The sequence below is a fragment of the Melanerpes formicivorus genome, unplaced genomic scaffold, assembly GCF_026170545.1.
Source record: "Melanerpes formicivorus ecotype bairdi unplaced genomic scaffold, bMelFor1.0.p_v2 SCAF_31, whole genome shotgun sequence".
NCBI lineage: Eukaryota > Metazoa > Chordata > Aves > Piciformes > Picidae > Melanerpes > Melanerpes formicivorus.
This window is the reverse complement of record NW_027142383.1, coordinates 8,900,486-8,920,740: the sequence shown is the minus strand read 5'-3', so window position 1 is coordinate 8,920,740 and position 20,255 is coordinate 8,900,486. Positions and strand designations below refer to the sequence as shown.

The 20,255-nt window shown below is 64.0% G+C and overlaps 2 protein-coding genes across 6 annotated transcripts in view; both read left to right on the top strand.

Moving 5' to 3' along the window:
* GRHL1 (grainyhead like transcription factor 1) overlaps positions 1-3,584 on the top strand; it is a 30,439-nt gene extending 26,855 nt beyond the window's left edge. For 2 of the 5 annotated variants that reach the window (XM_068155330.1, XM_068155328.1), the window contains exons 14-16: positions 667-752; positions 1,268-1,332; positions 1,836-3,584. In XM_068155330.1, coding sequence (XP_068011431.1) covers positions 667-752; positions 1,268-1,332; positions 1,836-1,950 — 266 coding nt within the window. In that variant the 3' untranslated portion in view covers positions 1,951-3,584. Of the gene's footprint in view, positions 1-666; positions 830-1,267; positions 1,333-1,835 lie in introns of all 5 variants that reach the window. The other 3 variants (XM_068155329.1, XM_068155332.1, XM_068155331.1) reach the window with 3 other exon arrangements.
* A 5,841-nt stretch (positions 3,585-9,425) lies between these two features.
* Positions 9,426-19,088, top strand: KLF11 (KLF transcription factor 11). Its single transcript, XM_068155326.1, has 4 exons — positions 9,426-9,608; positions 12,037-12,285; positions 14,270-15,092; positions 18,037-19,088. The coding sequence occupies exons 1-4, from the start codon at positions 9,567-9,569 to the stop codon at positions 18,333-18,335; spliced, it is 1,413 nt and encodes a 470-aa protein (XP_068011427.1). The 5' UTR covers positions 9,426-9,566; the 3' UTR covers positions 18,336-19,088.
* Positions 19,089-20,255: the final 1,167 nt, after the last annotated feature.

The following is a 20,255-nucleotide window of genomic DNA, read 5'->3' as shown; positions in this document are numbered from 1 at the left end:
TGAGTGTGACTGGCACCTGCCAAGGGCCAGGAGGGGACATGAGGCAGCTCAGAGAGCTGCACAGTTGTGGAAGGGAGGAGGTAGCTGGGAGGCCTTCAGCTGCTTCCCAGCACAACCTCCCTGTTCTCCTCTCCCTCCTGTCCCAGCACCAAGGAGCTCCCTGCTGCCATGCCTGGGGCATGCCTGGGGCTGTGTCTGTGTGCCCATGCCAGGGCAGGTGCCCTGTGGGCACCTGAGGGTTTCAGAGCTGTGTGGTTTGTGCTCCACCTTTCTGCATTTCAGCCAAGTGATCCTTTCTGAGCACAGAGCACAGCTGGAGAGCTTAGCCAGCAGAGGAGCTGCAGTGCTGGGTGCACACAGCTGGCTGGGCATGCCTGTGCTGCAGTGCCCACTGCACCCCTCACCTGCAGTGCCTGCTGCTCTGGGCTGCACCAGCAGCAGCCCTGGAACCACTTCCCAGGGGAGTCCCCTGCATGGGGACAGCTCTCAGGCTGCCAGGGAGCTCAGGGCAACTCCACCAGCACCTGGAGAGGGTGGAGCAGATGGGGCTGGGGGTGCCCTCCAGCCTGGCATGCTGGGGGTCTGTGACCATGCAGCTGGCTGTGGGCAGCAGCTGCAGGCTGTGGGCAGCAGCTCCCCTGCCAACCTCTCTCTGCTTTGCTTCAGTGCTACTCTACATCCGGAAGGAGTCCGAGGAGGTCTTTGATGCCCTGATGCTGAAGACTCCCTCCCTGAAGGGGCTGATGGAAGCAGTAAGGAGCCAGGCTGCCCCTCCCCCAACCCCGTGCCAGGCTGCCCCCTGTGCCAGGGCTGTCCAATGCCTGCAGCTGTAAGTGGCTGTGGTGCCATGTGGTATGGCACAGCCCTGTGCTGCCCCTGCTCCCTGCAAGACCTTCAGCTGGGGGAGGCACAGCCCAGCAGCAGCCCCCCCCATGGCTGTGCCAGCAGCCCCTGGGCAGGGAGCAACCCCTGGCCAGGGCTGTTGCTCTCAGCTGTGGCCCCCAGGGAGGCTGCTGCCATGGGAGGCTCCCTCCTGGCTGTGGAGCTTGGCCAGGGAGGGGGCAGGGGGCTGCTGTCTGAGGGGTGGGACAGGATTCAGGGGGTTGCCCAGAAGCTGGCAAGGGGCAGAGGGGTTTGCCACCTCCAGGGCCATGCTGCAGCTCAGTGCCAGCTCCTGGGGCAGAGCAGCTCTGCAGCGCCCCCTTAGCTGCTGCAGCCCCCCCAGCAGCCCCCCAGGCTCACCTGTGCCTGCTGCCTTCTGCTGCAGATCTCGGACAAGTATGAGGTGCCCCTGGAGAAGATTGGCAAGATCTTCAAAAAGTGCAAGAAAGGGTGAGCCTACCCGCTGCCTTCCCCCGCTGCCTGCCCCAGGCCTTCCCTGCTGCCTGCCTGTCCCTGCCAGCCCCAGGCCTGCCCTGCTGCCCTGCTCTGGCAGGGGCTGGACTGGCTGAGCCCTGGGGGTCTCTTCCAGCCCCTCCATTCCATAGGGAGCTGCAGCCTGGCTTGTGGCTCAGCCCAGGTCCTGAGGCCTCTGTGACTGCTGGCACCAAAGGTGATGGTGCCAGGGGCTGGCTGTGTTGGGGACTGCTGCTGGCAGAGCCTCCCTGGGCTCCTGTTCAGCTCTTCTACGGCTCTGCCCATGGCAGGGGGGTTGGCACTGGGCAATCTTCAGCCTCCCACCAGCCCAGGCTGCCCAGGGCTTCATCCAGCCTGGCCTTGAGCACCTCCAGGGCAGTGGCACCCCTTGGGCAGGCTGCTGCAGTGTCTGGGCACGGCTGGGCTGGGGGCTGGGGCCATGCCCTCTGCTGCGGGCCTGAGCAGCCTTCTCCCTGCAGGATCCTGGTAAACATGGATGACAACATTGTGAAGCACTACTCTAATGAGGACACCTTCCAGCTGCAGATGGAGGAGGCTGGAGGCTCCTACAAGCTCACCCTGACTGAGATCTAAGGGCAGGCAGCCCCTGGGGGTCTCAAGCCAAGGTCCCAAGTGAAGCTCCTCCCAGGACTCAGCAGCTTGGGCACACACTGAGCACCTCCTGCAGAGGAGAGCCAGGGGCTGCCTTGCTCTGGGCAGCAGAGCTGTGGCCTTGCCTCACCCTCTGCCCTCCAGCTGCTCCCAAAGGCCATCCCCAGCTCAGAGTCTGCCTGGAAGGGGGGAGGAGTGAGCAGGGCCCAGCAGTGTAAACCAGCAGTAAACACAGGAGGGGACTCCTGCAGGTGGCCTTGTAGGTGCTGATCTCTTCTTTGTCTCTCCAGCCCCCCCTCCCCAGGACTTCTTCCTGCTGGGGGGCACAGAGCTGCTGCTGGAGCCTGGCAGGAGCAGGCAGCAGAGCAGCCTCTGCTTCTCCTCCTGCCCAGGGCAGGTGGCTGGAGGCCTCTGGTGCTGTGGGGCTGTGCAGCTGCCTTGCTTCTGAAGAAGGTGGGAAGGGTTGGAGCCCCCTGTGTGTAAGTGCAATGTGCTGTGCAGGCCCTGGAGAGCACCCCCTCAGGCACAGAGCCCTGGGGCTGTGCCCTGCACATCTCCAGCAGCCCCTCGGCCCTGGGCATGCCCTGGGGGGCAGCAGGGCTCTGTGTGCTCTGGGGAGCACAGGACACCTGCTCCTCCAGCAGCCCTTTGTGCAGGGGATGCAGTGCCAGCTGTGCCAGGCCCAGCAGCTGGCCTGGGCCAAAGCTGGAGCTGGCATACACAGAGGGGCCAAGCAGATGTGGTCTCCTTGGTGTCTCCTCACCTCTGGAGGTCAGGAGGAAGGCTCCTGCAGGGTGGATCTCACTCCTGTGCTGGTTTGCTGTGCAGTGCTCTTGGGGCTCAGCTGGATGCTGCCCTCAGCAGCAGCTCAGGATGGATGAACCCCAAGTGCTGAAGGCAGCCTGGGGGCTGGCTGGTGTTGCCAAGGGGAAGCACAGGCAAGGCTGTGGGAGAGGAGGAGACATCCTGGCAGAGCAGCACTGGGCACCAGGGGCTGGGAGCAGGGGTAGTGCTCCTGGTGTGTGCCAGGCAGTGAGCTGCTGCTGGACAGACAAAGCATCAGTGGGAGGTGCCCTGGGCCCAGCCTCAGCTGGTAGTGCCCAGCACCTCCAGGGGATGCTGCTCTGCAGGAGCTGCTGCACTGTTGGCTCCTCAGCCAGCAGCAGAGGAGGGAGAGAGGGGCACCTGGGCAGCAGCTCTGGGCTGGGGGGCACCAGGCTGTAGCACAGGGAGAGGAGCAGAGGAGCCCTGAGCCTGGTCCTGGGTGGCTTGGGGCTGGGCTTGGGGCTGTGCTTGGGCATCTGGGTGAGGAAGGAGGTAGTGGCAGGGAGCTGGGCAGGGCTGCAGTGCCTCAGCTGGGCCAGGGAAGGTCACTGCTGCTGCCAGGGAGGCTGCCCAGGGAATGGTGACCACGAGTCCAGCCTTGCCCTGCTGCAGCTGCTGGCAGGAGGGAGGCAAGGGGCAGGTGAAGGAGACCAGCAGGAGCCTGCAGGAGCTACCTGGCTGCCTCTTGCTGCACTTGGCATTGCCAAGGCCTGCCCTGGGGCAGTGCCCTGCCCTCAGCAGCTGTCCCTGAGGCCAGAGCTGCTCCTTCAGGCACAGCTTGTGACTCCTGGGGGGAGGGGCTGGGGGAGCTGCGGGAGGGCTGCAGCAGGGAGGGTGGAGAGGAGCAAGCTCCCAGCGCCTGGAGGTGCCCCCCAGGCCTGCCAGAAGCAAGAGGAGCAGCAGGGTGCAGCTGCAGCCTGGGTGCTGGGGTGGCCTTCTCCAGGGCAGATGCCCAGGGAGGTGGTGGAGCTTGGCATCTTCAGAGCCAGGCTGGGCACAGGTCTCTGTGGGCTGTCCCAGGCACAGCTGATGGTCCCTTGGTGCTGAGGTGTGGTGGGCACCCCAAGTGCCTCCTCACTGTGGCTCTGCAGTGGTTTGTATGAAGCCAAAAGGAGTACCTGGGGCTTTGGTTGGAGCACTCCTGAGCTGCTGCAAGGCCTGCTCCGTCCCTGCTGTCCCATGGGGCTCACCCATGCCCTGGGCTGGAGCCCACCCAGTGCCCTGTGGCTGCTGCCACCACTGCAGGGGGTGGATGGAGCCCCTGGGCTGGAGAGCAAAGGAGAGGAGCTGCAGGCAGGGCTGGGCCAGGGAGAGCTCAGCAGCTGCAGGGCACCGGGGGCTGCCCAGCTTGGGCTGTGGTACTGAGTTCTGACATCCACCATACGGAGGGGGCGGGCAGGGGCTGTACAGAGACTGGGGTTGGGGGTGACCTGGGCACTCTTCTCTCTCATGCTTCCCAAGGCTGGGAGCTGTCCGAGGTTGGTTTCCCCGCGGCGCTGCGGGCCGGGGGTGTGCAGGAGCAGCGGGGCCGGGCTGGGGGCCGGGGGTTGCTGTTTTGTACCTGGACAGTGTCTGGCACCAAGCATTAAATTTTGTATGCTCGTTTCTAGCAGGAGGCTCTTCTCTGCTCGGGGCAGCTGCCCCCCCCCCGGGCCCGGGCTGCTCCTGCCGGCAGAGCCCTGCTGCAGCCAGGAGGGGGCTCAGAGCTAGCCCCAGCCCGGGGGTGGGGGAGACACAAGGAGGCAGCTACCAAGTGAAACTCTCCTGGTGGTGCTGAGCTCACCCCTCAGCCAGCTGGCTGCAGGGCATTTCATGCCCGGCTGAAGGCAGCAGGAGGCCCTGGCCCGAGGCTGGATGGTTAATGAACTTTTAATAGAACTAAGGGAAAAAAAGAGGGTGTTTCATCTTTGGAAGAGAGGGGAGGCAACCCACGGAATGTTTAAGGATGTTGCCAAATCATGTAGGAAGAAAATTAGGGAGGCAAAAGCACATTTGGAACTTAAACTGGCCTCTATTGTGAAGGACAACAAAAAGTCCTTCTATAAATATATTAATAGCAAGAGGAAGGGAAAGGACAACCTCCACTCCTTGGTTGACATGGAGGGAAATGTTGTATCAAGGGATGAGGAAAAGGCAGAGATACTTAACACCTTCTTTGCCTCAATTTTTACTAGAAGGGCAGAACGTCTTCCTGACAGCTGGCCTGCAGAGCTGGCAGAAGGAGTCAGGGAGCTGCACAGTTTCCCTATGTTCCATGAGGAGGTGGTTGGAACTCTCCCTAGCAGCTTGGATGCCCACAAGTCCATGGGACCAGATGGGATCCATCCTAGGGTGCTGAGAGAGCTGGCAGATGAGCTGGCCAAGCCACTCTCCATCATTTTCCAGCAGTCCTGGCTCACTGGCGAGGTCCCAGAGGACTGGAAGCTGGCCAACGTGGTGCCCATCCACAAGAAGGGCCGGTTGGATGAGCCAGGGAATTATAGGCCTGTCAGCCTGACCTCAGTGCCAGGCAAGATCATGGAACAGGTCATCTTGAGTGCAATCACACAGCACTTAAAGGATGGCCAAGGGATCAGGCCTAGCCAGCATGGATTTAGGAAGGGCAGGTCCTGCCTGACCAACCTGATCTCCTTCTATGATCAGGTGACCCGCCTGGTGGATGTGGGGAGGCCTGTAGATGTAGTCTACCTGGACCTCAGCAAGGCCTTTGACACCATCCCCCATAGCAAACTGCTGGCCAAGCTGTCAGCCCATGGCTTGGACAGGAGCACACTGCGATGGGTTAGGAACTGGCTGGAGGGCCGAGCCCAGAGGGTGGTGGTGAATGGTGCCACATCCAGCTGGCAGCCAGTCACTAGTGGTGTGCCCCAAGGATCAGTGCTGGGCCCTGTGCTCTTTAACATCTTTATTGATGATCTGGATGAGGGCATTGAGTCCATCATCAGTAAATTTGCTGACAACACCAAGCTGGGGGCAAGAGTTGATCTGCTGGAGGGTAGGAGAGGCTCTGCAGAGGGAGCTCGACAGGCTGGACAGATGGGCAGAATCCAACAGCATGAGATTTAACACATCCAAATGCCGGGTTCTGCACATCAGCCACAACAACCCCATGAAGAGCTACAGGCTGGGGTCAGAGTGGCTGGAGAGCAGCCAGGCAGAGAGGGACCTGGAGGTGCTGGTTGATGGTAGGATCAACATGAGCTTGCAGTGTGCCCAGGCAGCCAAGAGGGCCAATGGCATCCTGGCCTGAATCAAGAACAGTGTGGCCAGCAGGAGCAAGGAGGTCATTCTGCCCCTGTACACTGCACTGGTTAGGCCACACCTCGAGTACTGTGTCCAGTTCTGGGCCCCTCAGTTTAGGAAGGATGTTGACTTGCTGGAACGAGTCCAGAGAAGGGCAACGAAGTTGGTGAGGGGTTTGGAACACAAGCCCCATGAGGAGAGACTGAGGTTGCTGGGATTGCTCAGCCTGGAGGAGACTCAGGGGTGACCTTATTGCTGTCTACAACTACCTGAAGGGAGGTTGTAAACAGGCTGATGATGGTCTCTTCTCCCAGGCACCCAGTACCAGAACAAGAGGACACAGTCTCAGGCTGCGCCAGGGGAGGTTTAGGTTGGATATTAGGAAGAAGTTCTATACAGAAAGAGTGATTGCGCTATGGAATGGGCTGCCCGGGGAGGTGGTGGAGTCGCCGTCATTGGAGGTGTTCAGGAGGAGACTTGATGGGGTGCTTGGTGCCATGGGTTAGCTGTTTGGGTGGGTTGGATTGGTTGATGGGTTGGACGTGATGATCTTGAAGGTCTCTTCCAACCTGGTTTGGTTTATTCTAAATAAAGGTTATTCTGATAGACCTGGGGAAGCAATAAGCTCCCAGCCAGGCAGGGCTGTCCTTGGCACTGGGATCATCATCATCGAATGGCTTAGGTTGGAAGGGAGCTTAGCAGCTACTGCCAGCTCACTGCTGGGGCAGGGACACCTCTCAAGCAGAAAGCTGCAGGAGGAGAGGGTTAGGGTTTGGGACACAGCTGCGGGGAGGCTGCAGGATGGAGCCCTGGGGGTTGAGGAAGGGCAGGGTCAGGAGGCAGCACGGGGTGAGGGCAGCTAAGACAGGAGTGAAAGGGACACTCCAGCAGGCTCTGCCTGGAGATGTGGCCAGGGGGCAGCCACCTGTCACTGGGCAGCCAGCCCCGGGCTGGCACAGCTCTGCCCAGGCATGCAAGGAAGGTCCACACCCAGGCAAGGGTGCTGGGGAAGACGTGCACCACTGCTGCTCCAGCCCGGGCTGCTGCGGCCTTCCTGGGCCCCCCCTGGCTCTGCTTCAGCTGCTGCCCACCAACGCCCCCAGCCCCGGGCAGTCCCCAGCCCCTCTCGGGAAGCTTCTTCCCTGGTGTCCGTGTGGGAGCTGCGGCAGATACGGTACCTGGGGTCTGCCTCAGCGGTGCATGTGCCGGAGCAGGGTTCAGGGTCGGGTTCGGTGCTCTTGCAGGTCCTTTCCAGCCTGGGTGCCCCTGCTTGCCCCTGGCCGCTGCGGCTGCGCTCAGCTGCGGCTGCGCGCCGGCCGGGAGCTGCCCGACCCGAGGCTATTTTTAGCTGCCGGCAAGCTGTCCGGGGCCTAGCGCTGCTCCTCTGGGCTCTGCTGGGTTGTGTCTGCCAGGAGGGGCTGGGGGAGCTCCCTGCCTGTCCTGCTGTTCCCTCGGGATCTGACTCCTGCTCGCTGTTTGGTGTCTGCCCTGCCAGGCACAGGAGCTCCCCGAGGAGCAGCACAGCCAAGCCCCTGCCCGCCTGGCAAACAGAGCTCGCTGAGGAGCCTACCAGCAGCCTGAGCTCGGCGCAGCCTGAGCTCAGCACAGCTGCACGAAAGCCGCCGGTGCTGGGACAGGCAGCTGCAGGGCACTGGAGCAAGGCTCTGCCGGGCTGGGCGGCCAGGGCGCCTGGGGCTGAGCACAGCGCGGGGGAGCCTCGGACAGTTCCCAGCGAGCAGGGAGCCAGGGTTCAGAGGAGCTGTCCTGGGAAAAAGGAGCCCCCGCGGTCAGAGGAGCCCCCAGCCAGAGGAGATGAAAGGCTGGAGATGATCCCTGCCACGTCCTCTGCAGTGACACAGAGGATGTCACGTCCTGATGAACGGGGAGGGATGAGCAGGGAGAATCCGGCAGGAAAAATGCTGCCTGCAGCCTGTCCTGGCCAGCAGCGAGGCAGGCAGGGGCCCGGCTTGGAAAGCACTGGCAGGGACAGCTCAGGCTCCGGGGACGAGGCTCTGTCCCTTCCTGGGTACTGCCCTTGCTGTGGTGGGCACCAGGTCAGCAGTGCCAGCAGTGTCACCCAGGACCTCCAGCTCTGCTGGTCTCGGGGTGGCTGCATGGATCCAGCTGCCATTGAAAAGGAAAGGGAGGGCTTGGGAAGGGGCAGGAAGCAGTGCAGGGCACAGGCACTTTGGTGATGTGAGCTGAGGACTTCTGACACTGCCCAGGCACTGGCACCACAAGTGCTGCTTGTGGGTCACAGCCCCAGGAAGGCTCCAGGCTGGGGACAGAGCAGATGGAGACTGCCCAGAGGAAAAGGGCCTGGGGTGCTGGTGGGCAGCAACTGGAGATGAGCCAGGGGGTGCCCAGGGGGGCACAAAGGGCACCAGCAGCCCGGCCTGGAGCAGCAGTGGTGTGGGCAGCAGGAGCAGGGCAGGGATTGTGCCCTGTGCTGGGCACTGGGGAGGCCACAGCTTGAGTGCTGGCTTCAGGTTTGGAGCCCTCACTCCCAGAGGGACATTGAGGAGCTGGTGTAGAGCCAGAGAAGGGCAACAGAGCTGGGGAGGAGCAGCTGAGGGCCCTGGGGGTGTTGAGTGTGGAGGAGGCTGAGGGAGACCTCATTGCTCTCTGCAGCTCCCTGAGAGGAGGCTGCAGGGAGCTGGGGTTGGGCTCTGCTCCCCAGGCTCAGGTGACAGCAGGAGAGGTAGTGACCTCAGGTTGCCCCAGGGGAGGTTCAGGGGGGCAATGAGAAGGAACTTGGTGCTTGGAAGGCGTCTCCGAGCCTGGCACAGGCTGCCCGGGGGGGGGCTGAATGCCCATCTCTGGAGGTGCTCCAGGGGCAGAGCGGTGGTGCCGAGGGCCGTGGCTCAGCCCCAGCCGTGGCGGTGGCAGAGGGCGGTTGGGCTGGTCGCTGCCGGAGGCCTTCCCAGGCCGTGGTTCCGCCGCTCAGTGCCAGCTGGGACCCCTGCCCCGGGCGCGGGCGCCGGCTCCGGCCCCCCGCCCCACTCCCACCGACAGGAGGCTCCGCGGGGATGGGGGCGGGGGCAGTGCCCGCGTGCGGCTCCGCACGCGCCGCGGAGGGGCGGGGCGATGAGCGTGTGACACCGCCCCCGGCCCCGCCCACCCCCCGCGCGGTCATTACCGGCCCCGCCCGCCCCCCCCGCCCGACCTTTCCCCCAGTTTCCAGCGCGCGCTCCCTTCGGACCCCCCGCCCCGCCCTTTCCCGCCGGCTGCGGCCCACGCACCGCCCTTCCCCCGCCGGCACGCCGCGAGCACGCCGGATGCCGCCGCCGATTGGCTGAGCCGTGGGCTGCGTCGAGCGGCGATTTGCGAGCAGCCGGCCTGGCCCCGCCCTTTCCCCTCCCTACCTGTGCTGCCTGTTGTAGAGCGCGTCCCGGGCTGCTGTCCCCGCCTGGCCAGCGGTTCTGGGCGGGCGGCACGGGGAGGGGAGGAGGTGGTGCCAGTGGCTGCCGCCGAGCCTGTCCCGCATCTGCTGCTTCCCCGCTCGCACTGCCGCCCGCCGGAGTCGCGCTATGCACGGTTCGTTCTCCTCCGAGATGGGCGATGCGTCTGGGGTAAGCGCCGGGGGGCGGCGGGAGAAGGGGGTGGCGAGGGAGAATTTGCCCCCTGAGCGGGGGGCAGTAAGCTCCGGTCCGCACACGTGCTCTGTGGTAGGTAGGGGAGCGGAGACCGTTAACGCTTCAGTGCGGGCGGCGACATCTCGGCGCTGTTATGCGCCCCGCCGTGGGTCCCTGGTGGGTCGGTGCCTGTTTATTCCCCCGGGGGTGGTGGTGGTGTTGGTGCCGTTACCCACACCGGGTGGTGATGGGTCGGTGCCGTTCCTCACCCCGCGGGCAGCGACCCATTGCCACCGGGCCCTCAGGGCTGAGCGTCGCCGCAGTCACCTGCGGGGTGGGCGTGGGAAGCGGCGGCCCCGGCGGGGTGAGATGAGGACAGGCGCCACTGCCCCGCAGCGCTCTCGAACCGGCCGGCAGCGGTGGGCGACAGTGCTTGGGGAAAGCTGCTCCGAAGTACAGCGCTGGAGAAGGAGCTGCCGGCCCGGCTGCCCCAGCCCTGCCTGGGGAGCACCGCGGGCTGCTCCCCTACGGCCATCCCTGTGCTCCTTCCCCTTCTCATCTGCGGTGCAGCCTCTCCAGCTTCTCTTGGGGAGTTAACAGCTTTAGGGCATCTCTATGCCTGGTAGAATCATGGAATGGAGGGGTTGGAAGGGACCCCCAGAGCTCATCCAGTCCAACCCCTGCCTGGGCAGGGCACACAGAACACAGCCGGGGGGGCTGGAAGCAGGAGACTCCACAACCTCTCTGGGAAGTCTGCTCCAGGGCTCAGCAGCCTCACACCAAGGAAGTTTCTCCTCATGCTGAGGTGGAACCTCCTGGGCTGCAGTCTGTGTCCCTTGCTCCTTGTCCTGTCTCAGGACAGCACTGAGCAGAGCCTGGCCCCTTCTTGCCTCCCACCCCTCAGATCTGTACAGACATTGCTCAGATCCCCTCTCAGCCTTCTCCTCTCCAGGCTAACCACCCCCAGGACTTAGCCTTCCCACCTCACAGAGCTGCTCCAGGCCCTTCAGCATCCTCAGAGCCTGTTGGCCACTCTCTGGCACCTCCCTGTCCCTCTGGACCTGGGGAGCCCAGAGCTGGTACCCAAGCAGCTTCTTGGATGCCTCCTCTTAGAAGGTGTTTGCTGTGCAGGTCCCTGTGGTGCAGACAATGTTACCCAGCTCTGCATCTTGGTGATACAGCTGAGCCAGGGTCACACCACCCTTGCTTAACTTAGTAACAAAACTTGCTGGCTTAGGTGTGCAGCTGATATCACCCAACGAGTTTAGCTCCTCTCCAGGGCCTGGGGCTGTGCTGACAGCCTGCTGGAGCCTCCTTCCTCCAGAGCCTTCCCCTGAGGAGGGGAAGCAGTCCACACTCCTGACTCTCCTGGGATTCAGAGGCATGGACCAAGACCATGGAGCATTGCTGCTCAAGGGACTTGCTGCATGCTTCTGAATCCCAGAAGGTTCCCAGTGCCTTGGAGCTGCCTGACTTGGAAGGGTTTGGACACCTATTGAGACCATGCAGACCAATAGCTTCTGGAGTCCCTGGCAGGCCCTGTGGGAGCCCTTGACAGAGAAGCTGAGTGCTGGGCAAGCTGCACACACAGGGAAGAGACCTCTTGGGTCATCCAATCCAGCAGGATTCAAACCATTCCTCACTGCAAGCCCTTGCTGGGAGTCCCACCCCAGCTTTTATCCAGATCCCCTCTGGGTCCTGGTCCCTCACTGTCTGCTGCCATTTGTGTGCTGGGTGCCAGCAGGATGAGGTTGGTGCTGCCCAGCAGCCAGCCCTGGGGTCCAGGGCTCAGCCTTGACCAAGCAAGGTGGAAATGAGGATTGTTTCCCCCTCCTCCTTGCTTGCCTGCAGCAGGGGAAGCATTTGTTGGGAGCTGGGAAGTGTGAACTGCACACAGCTGCTGCTCTCCTGCAGATCCCACTCCATCCTCCTCACTTCTTGCTGGTTTGGGGTTGGTTTTGGTCAAGAGTAGCAGGGGGTTGGGAGTAAGAGTGGGGCTGGTTGGCAAAGACCTGGCTGCAGGCAGGGGATGTTTTGGGTGCCCTTCCTGGTGGGCAGGCAGCACGTGGGTGGTGCTGGCTCTGTGCCCTGCTCTGACAGCAGGATCTGGGGGGCAGGAGGGAGGGGACAGGCTCTGCTCAGCTGCACCCTGTGACAGGACAAGGGGCAGTGGATGGAAACTGCAGCACAGGAGGCTCCACCTCAGCATGAGGAGGAACTTCTGCACTGTGAGGCTCACAGAGCCCTGGAGCAGGCTGCCCAGAGAGGTTGTGGAGTCTCCTCCTCTGGAGCCTTCCCAGCCCCATCTGGATGTGTTCCTGTGTGACCTGTGCTGCATCCTGTGGTGCTGCCCTGGCAGGGGGTGGACTGGGAGCTCTGCAGAGGTCCCTTCCAGCCCTGAGATCTGTGCTCCCCGTGGCTGCAGGTGGACATCGTGGACATCTTCCAGTTGCTGCGGGGCAGGCAGCACCACAACAGTGAGAGGTACTCCTGCGGTGCCCTGCAGCTCAACGACATCGAGGCCGTGGAGGCCCTGGTCTGCATGAGCTCTTGGGGACAAAGGTCCCAGCAGGGGGACAGCCTCAAGATAAGGACCCTGACCCCCTTCTCAGACTCTGGGGATTGCACAACGCAGGCTGCAGCCGAGCTGCCAAGGGACTGCTTGGCCATGCTGGTGAGGAGCCAGGCTGCCACCTGGCTAGGCCTGGCACCTGGGGGGGGCCTCTGGAGGGTCTGAGCTGGGCTCATCTGCAGGGTAGCTCCAGCACAGCCAGAGCTCTGCTGTGTGCACCCAGCACAGGGGTGGGCACCAGCAGGGGGGGGCTCTGCTGCCTCTGGGATGGTGAATAGGCTCAGAGTGGTCTGGGGGGGCCAAAGCCCTTGAAGCTCACCCAGACCAACCCTGCTCCAGCTCTGCCAGGGCTGGGGCTGAGCCATGGCCCTCAGCACCACAGCTCTGGCTCTGGGAAACCCCTCCAGGGAAGGGCATTCAGCCACCTCCCTGGGCAGCCTGTGCCAGGCTCTGAGAATTCTTCCAGTCAGGAAGTTTCTTCTCATCTCCCACCTGAACCTCCCCTGGGGCAACCTGAGGCCATTGCCTCTCCTGCTGTCACCTGAGCCTGGGGAGCAGAGCCCGACCCCAGCTCCCTGCAGCCTCCTCTCAGGGAGCTGCAGAGAGCAATGAGGTCTCCCTCAGCCTCTTCTTCTCCACTCTCAACACCCCCAGGGCCCTCAGCTGCTCCTCCCCAGCTCTGTTCCCCAGACCCTTCCCCAGCTCTGTTGCCCTCCTCTGGCCCTGCTCCAGCTCCTCAATGTCCCTCTGGGAGTGAGGGCTCCAAACCTGAAGCCAGCACTCAAGGGGTGGCCTCACCACTGCCACTTGCTGATCCAAGGCAGGATGCTCCCTGCCCACCTGGCCACACCTGGCTCAACTTCAGCTGGGGTTGGTAAGGTAGAGTTTGATCCCTTGTTACACCTGGGTGTGGGAGCCCCTGCTGGCAGCTGACCTGATGTGACAGGGGCTGAGGCTGCTCTTAGGGTGGCTCTGGTATCCTCCTGGAGCCCCCTGAGGATGCCTCAGTGCCTTGGCACCAGCCTCTCTGCCAGCACTGGGGGGCAGAGACTTGGTGCTGCTAGTGTGGTGGCTGGAGGGCAGAGGCCAGGCCCCAGCGTGGGACAGGGTGCTGGTGCCAGGGCTGTGTTGGCACTTGCAGAGCGTGGGGCTGCTGCAGCTGACTCACTGCCCATGACTCACAGTCACTGCTGCTCTGCTGCTTTCTGCTGCAGCAAAGCAGGGCTGGGAGAAGGCCTTGGTGCCCTCCAGGTCCCAGGCAGCTCAGGCCCATTGCAGCCAGCAAGCTTCCAGTCAGGAGAGAGAGGAGCAGAGAGAAGAGGCTGAGGCAGCAGAGCTGCTGCTCAGTGTTGGCACTGCCCCTTGAGCAGCGCAGGAGCCAGGGAGCACAGAACAGTGGGTGAAGAGGACAAGAGGTAATGGGCACAGGCTTGACCATAAGAAGCTCCTTCTGAATGTGAGAAGGAACCTGTGGGCTCTGAGGGGGGCAGAGCACTGCAGCAGGCTGCCCAGGGAGGTGGTGGAGTCCCCATGCCTGGAAGTGTTCCAGAAAGGTGTGGAGAGGAGGCTGGGGGAGACCTCATTGCTCTCTGCAGCTCCCTGAGAGGAGGCTGCAGGGAGCTGGGGTTGGGCTCTGCTCCCCAGGCTCAGGTGACAGAAGGAGAGGCAATGGCCTGGAGTGTGCCGGGGGAGGGCTGGGTTGGAGAGGAGGAAAAATGTCTTTGGTGCAGGAGTGGTCAGGGACTGGCAGAGGCTGCCCAGGGAGGTGGTGGAGTCCCCATGCCTGGAGGGGTTCCAGAGTCCTGTGGCCATGAGGCCCGGGTTTGGTGGCCATGGGGGGGCTGGGTTGGGGTTGGACTGGATGGGCCTGGAGGCCTGCTCCAGCCCAGGCATTGTGTGGCTCCAGGGTTGCAGCTGCCTTGCTGCTCACACACTGCATGCTCAGGGTGGCCTCCAGTTGTGCTGGGACGTCCTTGCCCGGCCAGGGTTGGGTGCAGGGTCTCTGGGCAGGGGGTGTCCCTGCTGCAGGGCTGGCAGGGGCTGCAGCTCCCAGCACAGTGCCCCTGACCCTCTTCTCTGCCCGCAGTGCATGACCCCTCCGCACAGCCCGGACCGCAGTGAGAGCCTGCCCGCCCCGGGGCTGCTGCCGCAGCTGCCCTGCTGCAGGACTGTGGCCCCAGACAGCGCTGCCCCTGCGCGCCCGCGGCCGGCTGCCGGCGCCAGGCTGGGCACAGCCCGCGCTCCCCAGCCCCGCAGGGCCGCGGCCACCAGCGTCATCCGGCACACTGGGCGCAGCTCTGCCTGCCGCCGGCCTGCTGCGGGCACCGAGGGGGCAGGGCCGAGCCCGGGGGCCGCCCCCGGGCCGCCCCAGCCCGTGCCGGCTGCAGGTGACCCGGCTGGCAGCGCCTCTCCGGGGCACCCACTCTCTGCGGGTGACTCTGGCGACCCAGCGAGCGAGGCGGCGGCGCCCCCGGCCCGGCCCACGTCCCCTAGGGGATGTGACAGTGACTTGGCAAAGAGAGCCCCCCCCGTGGCTCCCGCCCCCGGCGCCCAGCTGCTGTGCCAGGTATTGCCTCTGCCGGAGCGCGGCGGCGTGCTCGGCGCCCTGCGGCCCCTGCTGCCGCCCAGCCCGGTGCTGGTGGCGCCCTCCGTGCCCCAGGGCACCGTCATGCTGGTGCTCCCCCCACCCCCCGCCACCCAGCCCCGCTGCCCGCCGGCCCTCCTGACTGTGGGCAGCCCCAAGCTGCTGCCTCTGGCCCCCGCTCCTGTGCTGCTGGCCCCCGGCCACGGCTGCCCCCCGGCCCCGGCGGACTTCTCCCGGCGCAGGAACTACCTCTGCAGCTTCCCCGGCTGCCAGAAGACCTACTTCAAGAGCTCGCACCTCAAGGCACACCTGCGCACACACACCGGTGCGTACCCTGCCCGCCGCGGGGGGGCGCTGCCGGCTGCCGACAGCGCTGCCTGGGGCCGAAGGCGCGGCCCCGGCGCTGGCCGCTGAGGGCACTGCGGGAGGGGGGGGGGGGGGGGCTGGAAGGGACCCCCGGGGGAGGGCACCCAGGAACACATCCGGGGGGGCTGGAAAGGCTCCAGAAGAGACTCCACAACCCCTCTGGGCCTCAGCAGCCTCACACCAAGGAGGTCTCTCTTCTGATACTGAGGTGGAGCCTCCTGGGTCCCAGTCTGTGCCCATTGCTCCTTGTCCTGGCACAGGACAGCACTGAGCAGAGATGCCTGGCTCTGGGAAAAGGGTGGGAATGGGGAGAGGCAGGGGGGGAGCAGCAGCTGCTGCCCATCCTGGGGAAGGCAGTGGTGTCCCTGTCCAGCAGAACAAGGCAGACTTTGTCCTGAGTCCTCAGCTGACTGCAGCCTGGCTTTGAAGCTCAGGAGCTCTGCTTGGGACAGCAAGAAGGAACCAGGAGTCAGGCTGCCCTGAGCTGAGGCTCACAGGGACTGTCCTGGGGGCCTGGGCTGCTGCTGAGCTGCTGCAGCAGGGGGAAGGTAGAGGAGAGCTCAGTGCTGGTGAGTAGCAGCTCCAGGGAACCTCAGCAGGGTGCAGGCACCACAGAGAGCTTTGATCCCTTCTCTGCCTCCAGCTTAGAGATTGATGGAGTGGTCTGGCTCAAAAGGGACCTTGGAGATCATCCAGTTCCAACCCCTGCCACAGGCACAGCCCCTGCCAGGGGGCTTGGAACTAGATGATCTTTAACCTACCTCTAGCCCTGGTTGCGTCCACAGCCTCCCTGGGCAGCCTGTTCCAGTCTCTCCCCACCCTCACTGCCAAGGATTTCTTCCTCACCTCCAGCCTCAATCTTTAAACTTCTCAAGTTAAAACTAACCTTGAGTTGAGCAGTGGTGTGGGCAGCAGGAGCAGGGCAGGGATTGTGCCCCTGTGCTGGGCACTGCTGAGGCCACAGCTTGAGTGCTGGGCTCAGGTTTGGGTCCCTCACTCCCAGAGGGACATTGAGGGCTAGGGAAGGGCAACAGAGCTGGGGAAGGGGCTAGGGAACAGGGCTGGGGAGGAGCAGCTGAGGGCCCTGGGGGTGTTGAGTGTGGAGAAGAGGAGGCTGAGGGAGACCTCATTGTTCTCTGCAGCTCCCTGAGAGGAAGCTATAGGGAGCTGGGGTTGGGCTCTGCTCCCCAGGCTCAGGTGACAGAAGGAGAGGCAATGGCCTGGAGTGTGCCAGGGGAGGGCTGGGTTGGAGAGGAGGAAAAATGTCTTCGGTGCAGGTGTGGTCAGGGACTGGCAGAGGCTGCCCAGGGAGGTGGTGGAGTCCCCATGGCTGGAGGGGTTCCAGAGCCCTGTGGCCATGGCTCCTGGGGCCAGGGTTTGGTGGCCATGGTGGGGCTGGGTTGGGATTGGACTGGATGATCTCAGAGGCCTTTTCCAACCAAACAGTTCCATGCTTCTCAGGGACAGTTCTTGATGCTGAGGAATAGACCCAGCTAGGGGTGGGTGTAAAGCAGCTCCTTCCAAGCTTTCCTGTCTTGTTGCTGGGCTTGCCCCTGCTCTCCCTGCCCCCCCCCCCCCCCCGACAGCCTGGCAGGTTGGGTGCCAGCTCCCCTGGCAGGGGTTGTGTTTGTTTGCCAGCTTTGTCTTGACAGCTCCTGTGGGGAAGCAGCTTAAGGCTCCTGTGGAGCTGCTAATCCTGGTAAGCCAGAGATCAGGCTGGGTGATGCCTCCCTGGGTGTCCCTCAGCTGGGGGCAGCCCAGGACAGCCATGGAGGTGCAGCTGCCCCCTTGCCAGCCCAGCTGCTAGTGCCAGAGCAGCTGGCTGCCCTGTGCCCCCTGAGCCTGCCCCTGAGGAGCTGGTTGGGTGCCACAGCCAGGGGGGAGCTTCCCCCAGGGTCTGAGTTGGCAGGACTGCTGCAGGGCTCCCTCTGCTCCCTGCCTCTGCCCAGCTCCCAGGGGACACCAGTGGTTGGGGTCATGCGCTGTGTGCTGATCTGCAGCTTACTGGGGCTGGCAGCAGGTGGATCCTGTGGGGTAGGAGGGGGCTGAGGTTAAGCTGTGGCCCAGGGTGAGCAGAAGCTGCTGGGGCCCTGCAGGCTGCTGTCCCTCCTGGCTGGGGCCCTGGGGCTCTGTGCACAGAGTACTTCAGGCTTGAAGGGACCCTCGGAGGGCATCCTGTCCAATGCCCCTGCAGGCAGCAGGGACAGCTCCAGCCAGAGCAGGCTGCACAGGGCACCTTGGATGCCTCCAGGGCTGCTGCTTGCCCCTGGTACTTGCTGAGTGTGCAGCAGCTGCAGAGCTGTGGTCACACAGGGCTGGGGCAGGCAGCTTGGAAGCCAGAGAAGCTTGGAGAGGTTTGGATGATGGGGAGAAAAACAACATTTGAAGAGCTGTATGGAATAAAGAGCTGGGTCTGGAGAGCAGGGCTGTGAGGAGCAGCTGAGGGCCCTGGGGGTGTTCAGTGTGGAGGAGGCTGAGGGAGACCTTGTTGCTCTCTGCAGCTCCCTGAGAGGAGGCTGCAGGGAGCTGGGGTTAGACTCTGCTCCCCAGGTTCAGGTGACAGAAGGAGAGGTAATGGCCTGGAGTGTGCCAGGGGAAGGCTGGGTTGGAGAGGAGGAAAAAAGTCTTTGGTGCAGGAGTGGTCAGGGACTGGCAGAGGCTGCCCAGGGAGGTGGCTGAATGCCCTTCCTTGGAGGTGTCTCAGGCAGAGCTGTGGTGCCGGGGGCCATGGTTCAGCCCCAGGCTCGGCAGGATCAGGGCACGGTTGGGCTGGGTGAGCTGCAAGGGCTTCCCCAGCCCAAGGCCTTCGGTGCCTGCTCCAGAGCACAGCTGGTGTGGGCTGTGGGCGCGGGTGCGGGGCGGGTGCCGGGCCGGTGCTGAGCCGGAGCGGTGTTTCCCCGCAGGAGAGAAGCCGTTCAGCTGCAGCTGGGAGGGCTGCGGGAAGCGCTTCGCCCGCTCGGACGAGCTGTCCCGGCACCGCCGCACCCACACCGGCGAGAAGCGCTTCGGCTGCCCCCTGTGCCAGCGCCGCTTCATGCGCAGCGACCACCTCAGCAAGCACGCCCGCAGGCACGGCACGGCGCGGGCCCGCCTGGACCGGCATGGCCAGCACCACCGCCGCGCAGCCACCGCGCCGCGGACCTGCCGCGCCGGCCCCCGGCCAGTGTTAGCCCCCGGAGCTGCTCCTCCAACAGCTTCATGAGGACCACCAGCAGCTCCCATAGCTACAGCAGAACTCTCCTGGAGGTCACCAGCAGCTCCCATGGCCACAAAACTCTTCTGGAGGTCAGGAGGAGCTCCCATGGCCACAGCAGAATTGACCTTGTCTTGTCCCCACGTTTGTGGCACTTTAGCTCAGCCCTCAGCCTTTCCTGCCCCTGAGCTTTGGGTTTATTTTCCCAGCCCTGGGCAGCTGCAGGCAGCATCAGCTGAGGGGAGCAGGACCCTGGGGGTGGTGTTGGCAGTGGCCTGCAGTGCTTGCTGGACCTGAGCAGGGGCTTTGGGTTGCTCTGATTCTGCTCTCTTCTGTACCAAGTCTGGTTGGATATATTTGTTGTGGTGGGGGGCTGCAGGATGAGACTGAAGGCTGGGGCAGCTCCTGATGCTGGCACTGTCAGCACAAACTGCTCCCCTGTGCTGCTTGGGGACCCTCACCCTGCAGGGGCTGGGGCTGCTGTCCCCCCCAGGGCAGGTGGTGGTGCAGCTCTGGGCTCCACCTGTGGCAACAGCCCAGCGTGGAGCTCCTGCAGGCTCTGTAAACTCCTGGGGAGGGACCCTGGGCAGGGCTGGGGCTGCTCTGGGGCAGGCACAGCCCCTCTGACCCTGCAGCTGCTGCTCTGCTGCCCAAGCAGTGTGGCCACCTCTGCTGGAGGTGCAGGACAGCCCTGGCCAGCAGCTGTGTGGGGTTTGTGTCTTTTCTGAGGACAGGAGAAATAGATAATCGAGGTTTGGGCTCTTTCTCTGTCCTGTGATTCCTGTGCCCCTCAGGACTGTGCCCAAGGCTCTCATGCCCTGTGCTGCAGCACCAGCTGTGCCTGGGCTTGGGGCAGCAACCCTCTTACCCTGCTGGTGGCCTTCCCCTGCCCAGGCCTGTGTGGACTTCCCCTTGCCTGCAGGCTCTGCCTCCTGGCTGGGCTCTGCTGTGCTGGGGGTGGGGAGGGGGCTGGAAGGGGGCTCTGGTTGCGGCAGGGCTGTGCTGGCCTGGCACAGGGAGCAGGGGGGCTGCAGGGCACCCATGTGGTGGTGGAGCACCAGGGCTTTGCTGGCAGGCAGCTGTGGTGCCAGGAGCTGCATCCTGCTGGGGCTGGAGGCTGAACAGCTTCACCCTGGCAGAGCAAGCAGCTCACAGGGGAAGCCTTGCCCCTTTGCCAGCACAGCCATGCTGTGGGCAGAGGTCTCTCTAGGTGGCAGCCACTGGAGAGCCCTGGCAGCTCTTCATCTGCTGCTGCTGAGCTCATCTAGCCAGCCTTGCAGCCTGGCACCAGCCTGCCTGGGCTTGCTCCCAAGCTGTGAGCAGCCAGGCTCTGGAGGCCTGGCACTGCCAGCCACGTGGGCATGGGGCCCTCACCTGTGCTGGGCAGAAGGGCTGGCTCTGGGGGTGCCAGGGCGGCACTCTGGAGACCTCCTGCCCAAGGAGCCCTGGCTGTGGTGAGCTGTTCCCCCTGCCCTAAGGCTGCCTGCAGCTCCCAGCTGAGCTCTTGCCAGCTACATGGGGTGGCTTCATGGCACATGGGCACAGCTGGCTGCCTACAGCTGCCCCAGCACTCCTGCCTGGCTGCTTCTGGGCCACCATGGTGCCATGGAATGGGTTGGGCTGGGGGGGACCTTGAAGACCCCTGGTTCCACATCCCCTTCTGCCAGCTGCTGCCTTGGGCTGCCGATGCCAAGGCACAGGCACTGCCCCAGGGCACAGCCTCTCTGGCATCCTGCTCCAGGGCTCAGCAGCCTCACACCAAAGAATTTTCTTCTCCTGCTGAGATGAAGCCTCCTGGGCTCAGGTTTATTCCTGTGACCTCCTCTCCTGTCCCCACTGAGGCTCTGTGCCAAGGAACCCCAGGTACCACCCCCACAAGACCCCCCCCCCCCCCCAAGGGGCTGCACAAATCCTGTGCTCCCCAATGGT